This window comes from Rhagoletis pomonella, unplaced genomic scaffold (assembly GCF_013731165.1).
Source record: "Rhagoletis pomonella isolate Grant_MI unplaced genomic scaffold, Rhpom_1.0 Rhpom_scaffold_00002, whole genome shotgun sequence".
Taxonomy (NCBI): domain Eukaryota; kingdom Metazoa; phylum Arthropoda; class Insecta; order Diptera; family Tephritidae; genus Rhagoletis; species Rhagoletis pomonella.
The window spans coordinates 52274934-52286339 of NW_023458556.1; the positions used below are offsets into that span (position 1 = coordinate 52274934).

General features: G+C 32.4%; 1 protein-coding gene across 1 annotated transcript in view; it reads left to right on the top strand.

Moving 5' to 3' along the window:
- The window catches only part of LOC118753710 (rhophilin-2), a 149765-nt gene that overhangs the window by 125195 nt on the left and 13164 nt on the right, over positions 1 to 11406 (top strand). Inside the window, exons 2-3 of the mRNA XM_036488581.1 lie at positions 2843 to 2959; positions 3086 to 3213. Of these exons, the coding sequence (XP_036344474.1) occupies positions 2843 to 2959; positions 3086 to 3213 (245 nt within the window). The remainder of the gene's footprint in view (positions 1 to 2842; positions 2960 to 3085; positions 3214 to 11406) is intronic.

Below are 11406 nucleotides of genomic sequence, written 5' to 3' on the forward strand. Positions count from 1 at the left end.
CCATTTGAAGTAAAATAGGGCCAGAAATGGCACAGTTTGATGCAAGTTGGCAACCCTGCCTGCTGTTCACAATTGTCAGTTGTGGCTTGTTAGTTTACACTTGGCTATATTGTTGCTATTATCTGTGTACATACATATGTATGTAGGTATTTTCAATAGGGTGGTCCAAAAGGAGTAAGGCGGGAATTTTATTGCTCTCACCCCCTAGGATTGTTCTATATCGAAAAAGGTATAGCCCTATATTACAACGCTTTTATCAACTTGCAATGTTGTGCGTCCAGAAACTTTCAATGTTGTGGATCCAGAAACTTTCAATGTTGTGTGTCCGACACCAAAGCAAAGCATTGAAAAGTTCCTATACAAAAGCATAGTGCATAGGGCGACAGCTGTAGTGAATAGGGCGAGGTAGATGACATCTAGATGTCGCCCTATGTAGTACGTTTGCTACAGCGGAAATAGACGACACGCCATTTCTTAAAATAAAATTAATTGGTGCTCGTTTGTATGTACATACATATGTAAATGCATGTGTGTGCACCTTTCTATTAATATCGTTGAATTATTTTAATATCTATTGCAAACTTTTATTCAGACAGGACTAAAAAGTAGAAAATAAATAATATAAAAAAAACTTTTTAATATACAACGCTTTTATAAATGGACTAAAAAGTAGAAAATAATATTTCTCAGTCCCATAGAATTTGTTTTGATAACTTTTGATTTTGAAATTTTAGCAAAAGTCATTATAAACAATCTATGAAATTGAAAATGAAAAGCGTGGGGCGCATGTAATACACTTGAATTGATATGAAAGTAATATATGTATGTATGTATGTGGGTATATGAATAACGACCGCTTAAAATCGATTTCAAAGTTCTACTTTCGCTGTAGAAATTTTAGGTCTACGTTATGTAGTTTGACTATGGTCAATTAAATCGAATGCTTTGTATTGCATGCGCTCCACGTTTTTCATTTTCAATTTCATAGATTGTTTATAATGACTTTTGCTAAAATTTCAAAATCAAAAGTTATCAAAACAAATTCTATGGGACTGAGAAATATTATTTTCTACTTTTTAGTCCATTTATAAAAGCGTTGTATATTAAAAAGTTTTTTTTTATATTATTTATTTTATTTTGAAATCAAAAAATGTTAAGAGGTCGCTCAAAGCGCTCAAAGTTTTAGATGTATTTTATATGGGGTTCTCTTCAAGAGACTTTCAATAGTAATACCCAATTGTTTAATTAACCATTTTTTAATACCAACGATTTTTTATTGGTCCCCCCCATTGTATTTTTATATATTATTGTTATTATGAAAAAATTATTAAATAAACAATTGGGTATTTTTACAGGGAATCTCCTGCAGAGAAACAGATCGAAAGCTATTGATTTTTAAGAATTCTATACCATCTCTACGAAAAGTGGTTGCCTCCCACATAAAATACATGGAAAACTTTGAGTGCTTTGAGTGACCTCTAAACATTTATTAATTTCAAAATAAAAATAAAAATAGGGGTACACTTTTTTCGATATAGAACAATCCTAGGGGATGAGAGCATTAAAATTCCGACTTTACTTTTTTTACATGCATTTTTGGGCCATCCTAATGTACATATTTGTATAGCGCGACCCGTTTTGCTTTCAGTGTCGCCGCTGTCGTTGGTTGCCATTTGCATGCCATCGATGGCATTCGTCAGTCAATGGCTCCCACTCTGTTCTTTTGTTGTTAGGTAGCGATGTAAGTTCAGTATGACTTTGATAGTGTTATTGTTGTTTCGTAGTTGCTGACACAATTGCTGCAGCTGCTGTTACTACTGCAGTTAATTTTTTAGCGCTTTTCGATTGCATTGTGGATTTTGTAGTCATTATATTCATGCACTTTTACTAACTAGTTTAGCTTGGTATGATATTTTGTGTTGCTCATCATGTTAGCCAGCTGGCACTAGTGGTCATCTGGACGTTTAAGCAAACATAACATTTTTATTTAAGTAAATATCTATACATCTGTATGTTTATGTACTTGTATATAAAAGCGCCGAAAAGCCCTGAAAGATGCCGATAAATATGAAACAAAAGTCAAAAAAAATAGAGAAAAGTCTCGAAAAAAACGCTACAGTTCTTAAAAAATTCGACTAATAAAACACGAAGAATCCCGAAAAATCCAAAGCATCCGGAGAAATTCTTGAAAAGTTTCTGAAAATCCCGAAATCACGAAGCATTTCAATATATGTACCTAGTACATAAGTATGTTTCATATAAAAAAGCAAAGATTACCTATGTATTAAGAAATCTACTAAACCATAGTACGTACTCTAGTGTTTAGAACCCTCAAATACTAGAGCGTTTTGGTGTATACCATCTCCTAGAAACATAAATTAAATTTGGTTTAGTATTTAATAACTCTTAAATACCTTCGGGTATATAGACTTGCAAAATAGAGCAAGGACAGAATTATTTAGAATTGTAGCACTGGTCACTGGCCGATAGGCAAACATGCGATCGAATGGGGTTGCCATATAATAGACCTTACCGCATCTGTCAACCAAGTAGAAAGTAGCAAAGAAAGCATTCAAAATTTTCTTTGCGAACGCCCTCAACTAGCAGCTATCAGGCATAAGGCATTAGGAAGACACATACAAACAAAACTGGCAGTTTTTATGACATATCAAGAAGGCGGTGAGGGTGTTTTTATATGGCGAAATCTAGAAATCGCCAATTTTTGTTCTAATTTTACTGTACTATGCGTATGCGGAAAGCATAGAAAACAATTTTTATTTTTATACGCACAGTATGATGACTAACATCCTAATTTCGTAATTTTTGTTCTTTGCTTTTGCAGGGTTCCGATCCGCGTGCGGCCACATGTCGAGGCAAGTTGCAGAGTCGTCGCTGCAAATTAAATCAGGAAATCAATAAGGAGCTGCGACTGCGCGCTGGTGCTGAAAACCTTTTCAAAGTAAGTACTACCCATAAGCAAACATATGCATGTACATATCAATATACATTTTGTGGCAATCTAATTCAGCTGCTTTGCAAGACAAGAAAATATCTCAAATCCTTTATTTATTTATCTTTTTTTCAGGCCACAACAAATCGCAAGCTGCGCGACACAGTCGCCTTAGAACTGAGTTTCGTCAATTCGAATTTGCAGTTACTGAAAGAGCAATTGGCTGAATTGAATTCATCCGTGGAAATCTATCAGAACGATAGGTAAGTAGAGAATTGCATGTTATGTATGTATGTATGTATGTGAGCTCTCACATAAATGTTTATGTGTCACGCAAAGCCTTTTATTTATGCTTATATGGTTTTGCAAATATTCTAGGAAGTCGAATCGCGAAAATGCAACAATTTATGCTTTTAAACAATTCTATCTCGTATAAATAAAATTTTATGACCATTTCATTAAGCAAAAAAAGGCAATGCAGGGTCACAGCGCAATCAAAAAAAAAACTTGCAGTCAATAGATGACTGCGTTGCATGCAATCACGTGTGTTCCCGCGAATATTTACAAAAAAAAAACTAAAATTTATTATGTTATAAACTTAATTAATGGGCAGTATGTGCATGCAAGGCACGAGCACCTCTAGATCTTATTTGTTATTAATAGCTAACACAGAATACGCCAGTAAAATTTTAATTCCGCACAAACAATCGGCATGTTTATGGTAGACACATTGGAGATGGAGCGTATTAATTTATTAATTAGATAATTTAGTATTATTAAATTATTAGTTTATCAATGACATTAAGGGATAACAATTTCATTCGGGGCATTTTTAGTTTTTCTCTACAGGGTATTTTACACCAATTATTTACCCGTTTCAAGTAAGTGCAAGAAGACATCCATATTACGGTCGGTCTTCGGTTTCAACAAAGCGTTTCATATGTAGAACTTTAGGCGGATCTTGGCTACAGCTCCATCATCTAACAGCTACCGTAACAGGCAATTAGCTCTACGCCTACGGGTTATCTCACTTCAGTTGTAACTTTGCGAATGCGGCTTATTTCATTTCCATTGCGGCTTGCGAAATCTGCCTTCTTCATTACAGTCGTCTGTGAAGCCTGGACGTTTGTTATTCTTGCTATAGCAGAGCTACCAAGCGCCTTCTGAATCGGCTAGTCCATGAACCGTTGTTGTCCATTTCAAATAACAGTAGGCCCCGGGAACTTGCCGTTTAACGGTAGAGTGCTGTTAGCTAAATGGTTTTAATGGAAGCAAGTGAAGAATTGGTTCTTGTCGTAATGGTTGCCTTTATACCTACATATTTACATACATATCTATATATTTACATACATATACAAGGGGTTTCCCGATGCTGCTGAAGCTCTTCATCTACAATGGGAGATGGTTGAACTATATGACGGCATTCATGGGGCAACAGTTTGTCAGTACAATGTTGGGGCCAGTGGTGGTGCGAAGTAAGTCTGGATCTCGTCCATGAGTTCGTAGATTGCCTAGAGGCTGGCTTGGTCCTTGGCAAGTCGATCATACTCATTAACGACGTGTAGAATATATTAAACCGTCAGATAAAAATTTTCTCAGTATAAGAACTCACTTGGCGATATTTTTCATTTCCTACCTAAGTTATGTATATCAATTCAGATAGGAATGCAGCTACAAGTGGCATGGGTTAAGTGATCCTACAGCAATATAAAAAAATATCCCCCTTACGTTCTGGGACTCGCTTATGTATGTATATATTTAGAGTAATTATGTGCATCAACATGACTGAATTCTTCATAACGATAGTTTTGAGAAATGCTAAAAAATTAATGCAGATCATGAATACTTACAGTGCCACATTAAATTATCGGCGCATGAAAGTTCTCACAATATATGCACAATTTTTTACTTAAATTTTTTTCCTCTAATTTTTTATAAAAGTATAGTTCATACTACAACAAAACCCTAAAAATAAAATCTCTCAACTTTGTGCAAAACTAAGGAAAATTTTATAAATTTGCATACAAGTTTGCGAATGTTTAATCAGATTTTCCATAAAAATTCTAAGTATATTGTTTTATAGCAGATTCGCTTTGATTTTTGTCAATATCTTTCACGCAATTTTTTCCAAACAAAAAATATTTACACACATAATTTGTATGGAAGAAATTTGGTGAAAAAATTGCCAAGAATCAAGGCGAATTTTAACCAACTTCAAAAATAAATGAGCTATAAAACTACACACTTAGAAATTTTTGAATAAAATCTGACTAAAATGTTGCTAACTTGTATGCAAATTTATTAAATTTTCCTGAGTTTTATACAAAGTTGAGAGAACAAATTTCTATTTTTTTGTTGTAGTATGAATTATATTTTCATAAAAAAGCAGTGGAAAAAAATAAAAGTAAAAAATTTTGCACATATGTATTGTGAAAAATTCTCAATGTGCCAATAATTTAGTGCGTCACTGTGTGTGTGCCGGGTATGTAAAGTTCTGTACTTGTTTACTATTAAATATAAGTAAGTTGGATTTTAAATTTCAAATATCAAAACGTGCTGGTATGCGATAAAACACAACGCGATTAAATCAGGTAATCCCACGGCATAAACCAAGTAATGGTCATCGCTAAACCAGAAAATTACGTACAAATATTTTTGCTACTGTTTAATATATTTGTAGTGCATACATATGTACTGGTATGTATGTATGTTTGTATAACCACAACACGTGCTAAATGGGATTTTTTTTAAACAATCGTAAATAAATATGACTCATACTTAATAAGTCTTGTACTTTTTAGTATTTTAGTACTGTTTTTTCTATGAAAATTTCCGTATTAGAGCTTTTAGAAATCAGTTTGTTTTTTTTTAACCTAGGAATGATAATTACAATTTAAAACGATTTCCTTCTTGATCTACTTCAAAAAATTAATTTCAGAATTGCTCTTTAGACATCGGCGCAATTCATTCTATCGTAAACAACAAATATATTAATTAAGTTTTAATTGATATCACAGCCATTATTATTCATTAAATTCTTAAAAACACTGTCAAAAAAATTAATATACTTTCAATGTAGAATTTATGTATGTATGTCCACATGTATGCATGTATGTATATATCAAAAGCAAGCAAAGGTTCACAGTCCTCAGCAATTAAATAAGTAAGTAAACATTTTTACATACACACCTACATACACTGGCGGTCAAAAGTGAATGAATGGGGTTCGTTTTTAATATTTACTATGTTTTTCAAGCTAATTTTTCATGCTTTACAAAAAACCATACAAATCACACTTTTAAACGTAATACAGAATTTTTAAAAATTCCACAAATTTTTATCTAAATTTCGAGCTTTTTAACTGGAATTTTTAGAATTTTTTTTTTTGGTATGTAAAAACCGCAAAAGTCGTCTGCAAAAAAAAAAAACTAATTTTAAAAATCAATGCGATTTTTCATCTGTTCAAGACTTCTTCTTAATTTAATAAAATTGTATAAGCCTATTAACTGCATACCCAAAATATGTCTAAAGTCTGTATAAAGTTTGAAAGTGTGATTTATATGGTTTTTGTTAAAGCATGAAGCATGTTTTTATAAAAAAATATCAAAAAAAATTTTGCTTGGAAAACATTGTAAATATCAAAAACAAAGCACAATCCATCCACTTTTGACCGCCACTGTAAGTATTTTTGTAATTATTTACATGTTTCATAGTTTTTGCGAAAGTTTTTATACATACATAACTCTAGCTGATTGTCTGACGATGTAAATAGAAAATACTTATTAATTAAAATCAAATCAGCTGAAAATACACAAACAAATGCAAACAGAGCTCTAAAGAATATTCTAGAGGATATGGTGTTAATTTTTTTTAATTTCCTCAACACTACGCGTAGTTTTTCTGCAAATTTAGTTCTCACAAAAATAACGTAATTTCTTTAAAATATCATGGAGAGATAATTTGTTTTGCAGTCGAAGAAATTCAACGAAATAAGTAAAACTAATGACGTCAAACATCAAATGAACTGTTCGCTTGTGAATCACAAAATTTTTGTAAACGCGCATTGGTTAAGTTTCTAGTAAGTTTCAAAAATTTAATTCCATATGCCCACCGTTGCTTCAGCAAATTGTGTGTGTATGTGTCCGGGCGTTAACTACTGGGTGGTTATATGTACTGTAAAAAAAAAAACACTGTATTTGCACTGTCGCTGGCGCACATGTTATGCCGTTTTACCCATTTGCGCCGCAATTTCTGGTCAAGCGCGTTTTTACGCAGCGAAGCAAAACTACAAAAATGCTCCCAACCGTTGATTATTATACTTTTTTATATTAAAGCCGTTTATTTTTTATTGCTGCTGCCAATACATATTTAAGTATGTATGTACGCACGTTGTCGTAGCTGATGTTATTTTAACAAGTGTTTTGGATTTGTTTGTATGATGCTTCATTTGAAACAGGAATTCAAATATTTACGAGCATTTTTTCCCATACATATGTATGTTTGTATGTATGTATGTTTGTATATGTACGTCAAGGAAATTTATAACTTATTTATAATTTTCAGTTAACAAGTTTTGCATACTCCTTAAATAAATAGATTTAAAAGCTTTATAAAGTGACGAGATGGGATTATTAATACACGTATAATTTACCAAAGCATGCCGACCCAACCGGCATTTTCTTGTATACCCGCGCCCGGATATATTAAATTTTTACAAGTAATGTTTAAGCAAAAAAAAATACAACTGACTTCAATGCTTATATAGGAGTACCGTTAATTTCTTCATGTTCCAATAATCAGAACTAAACCAAATATGGGACCACACTTGACAACTTTCCGATAAAAAATCGAAAATGTTCCTTCTTCACTTACATAACAGGTTGTAGGTTCTGCATTTGTTAAACTTTGGTCAACTTTGCTTAAGTATTTTGCAGATCAGAGTACTGCTCCAACTTACTTAGCCTTTTGTCTGAATTTTAGGTGTACTATTTCTCTTTTTATTAGTCCGATCGGATAGCATAGTTTATCTAATTCGGATTCATCATAAGACGCACATACTATGTAAGATCTATGGTCAAATGAACGATGACTCTCCAATGAAAAGACCATTCGAATCACACCCATTGGCGGACAACGAAAGCATGAGCGCCTACGAATACAATTACAGAAAGCTTTATCTGCACTCGGGACGAACTACAGGTGCAACTTCGCGAAGGAGAGAAGCAGTTGGCGAAGAAGGAGAGAAATAATGCGTATGTCGCCATTTTTAAACAAATCGTAGTTTTGTTCATCTACGCGAGAACTAACTTATCGAAGACAAATTTTAAACACCGATCAAGATGTTGCTAGTGGAATTCAAATTGAGATGCGACATTATTCATGTGGATAATCCCAATCCACTAGCTGTCTGTAGGGATAAAACGATAGAAGTAATTACAAGTACATACTCGATACTTTTCGTCCGATACCAAGTAATTTTGGTATCGATACTTTTGAACCGAGTACTGAGTAGGTATCGGAAGAAAGTACTTATATCGAAACCCGATTCAGTGAAAATTTTATTTCCGGACTTTTTTTAATCTAATTATTATTGTGAATATCTAAAAATTTTAGGCAGTTTAGTTGCCAATGAAAAATTCCTACAAAAAAGACCTATAATCATCTCATTAACATATCGATAGCTTCAAGTGAAAAGTTGCTAAGTGAAACTCATATTTGGATATAGGAAGCAAGGTAAATTGAAAACGCAACGCTTCAAGCTTATATTCAATTAAAGGCAAATTTACTAAGTCCAAAAGAGGCACAGAAAAGACGATAAGCTCACAAAAAATTCTAAATCTTTTAATTTGCAACGGAGCCTTCTGCAAAATTCTTGAAGGAAATAATTGTTTTTGATCTCAATTGCTTTCTCTTTGTACAAAATAAATAATAAGTATAACAAATAAAATACGTACATACATACAAACGAAGACAATTTTGTTAACAAAATTCTGGGGACTTTCTAAAAACAACGTATTGGACTTTGCCCTTTTTCTTGTTTTCTGGGAGGCCATCCTAGTAAACCATGTTTTAAAACTTAAAGTTGTTCTTAAAAAGATTAAGTAGCATTCGCCTAAAATCAAAAATTATAGTCACATAAATTATTTTGACAAAAATTTATACATACATATGTGATGGCGTTTTATATACAAACAATTCTTATATAGGTACAAATATCGATATAAGTAGGTATCGATACTTTTAGCCCCATAATTATTTACTAGGCATCGATACTTTCTTTCGATGCTACTTCCAAGAGCAGGTATCGATACTTCCATGGTATCGTTTTATCCCTAGCTGTCTGGGCTACTTTAAAGAATATCCCCATGTTTATAAAGTGGCACATAAATTTTTACCAATATGAACTCGCCACCTCTGTTCCATCGGAAAGGCAAAATTTTCGAAAAGTGGTCCGTAATTACCAAATATCGATACAAGAAATTTTTTAAAAATTGTTAGAAATTTTTTTTTAGGGAAAATTTAAGAATTTTAAAATTATTTTTCAACAATATCAATTTTTAAAAACCTCCACAACCTACTTGTTTTCAAAATTTTTAAAAAATTTTTAGCGTCTGTTTGTCTTTTACCCAGCATTGAATTTCACTATATTACAGACTATTCTGAAGACCACTTTTAATCATGTATTAAATATTCGAAAAAGCGACTTTTCTTCGTCGATCAGTCGACTTTTAAATTCGACTCTACAGAGTCGACCGAAAAGTCGAAGGTCGATTTTCTAGTAAAGTCGAACAACCCTAATTCCATCCATATGTTCGGATGAGACTTTTGATTGCCGTACTCATCCAAAGTATGGCTGCTGAGGCACTTATAGCTTTGCTTAAATTAAAATTTTATTCCCTTTGTTGGTTAAAATCTTACTTGAAATTTTTGATTACTGCAATTAGTAAATAATTTTAAAATGTAAAAAGCTTGAGTTATCAGTATTGTAATAAAATTTTCAAAACATTTTTTTTCGTTAATCTACTTGAACTTGTTGATCTACCACTTGAGATTTACGAGTACTTTTCGCTGTATTTTCGCTTGCATTTTTCATCTCTGATTTCGTTATTTTTTTTTTAATTACTCATCTATTTATCTCAGTTTCGTTGCAGTTTTTATTTATATATTTATATTTTTTATCATTTTCTTCTAATGTCGCTATCTGTTAGCCGCGTAATGTGTGCAATGCTCGCGTGTCTCGTACTTTTGCCAACTTGTTGCATTTGGTGTTTTTATGGCAAATCTACAAACGTTTTACGTGTTTTTGGCACTCATAATTTTAACGGCTTAGGCGTTGTTGCTGTTGCATAGTAATTATTATTGTTGTTGCTATTTTAGTAGTGACTATTGTTGTTTTTACATGCTTAACTTGCAATCCGTTTGACACGCGCGCTGTGTTTTTGTTTTTTTTTTCATACTTATATATATATTTTTTCTGGTGTTATTGTTTTTTTTTTGTCAGTCTTTTCGATTTTCTGCATTTTATTTTCCATTTTAGTTTAGAGTTTTTTCTTTGCATTTTTTTTTTGTCTTAATGACCAGCATTAGCAATATTTTTTGCGTTTACATTTTGTGGTTATCGTTGTTGCTTTGTTGTTGTTTTTGTTTTTGTATATTTAGTAGTTCGACAACGGTGCTGCTGTAATTATTTAACAGCAATTACAACTACAACTGCATACACACCTCGCGCATTTGCAATTGTAATTATAATCATACATAAATATGTTGCTACGAGTAAAATATTTATATATTTGCGCATTTTTCGAATTCACTTGTCGATGTTGTTTTCGTATTTCAATTACGGTATTTTTCTTTATTTTATTGCATTTTTTGTTTTTCCACTTTTTCCCCATTACACAACAAAAGAGCAGCGTCAATAAATATGTTGCATTAGGGAGCCAGATTGACAGTCACTGCGCGCAGCAGCTAAGTATGTATGTATTTATGTTGTTTTTATAGCATTTTTTCTTTGTTTCTTAATCGTATAAATCTTGCTTTCTTATACATAACTACATACATATATGTACATATCGTCACCTTAATTCACAAAAGCCCTTAGCTACAAATTTTTTTATTTTACAGGAGAACAAAAAAACATTATAAAATCACTATCAAAAAAATGGCATGTAACTACTAAAATTGTTAATTGCCCATAGTTAGAAGATTTAACAACTTATATTGAACAATTTGCAAAGATATGTGCAAAGTCTAAGCATTTGGTTTATTTCAATGAGGCTGCTAGGTGATTACACATCAATTTGAAGTTAATTGCCGCATAAGTAGAAATAAACTAATTTTTCTGAGATAATTGGTTTAACTACGCCGTACTGAATATGTATTCCTTATTATGTGCACATCATAGTACGTTTCCACGTGCATCAAATTGCAGAATTTGGTCAATATGATCAATTTCAGCT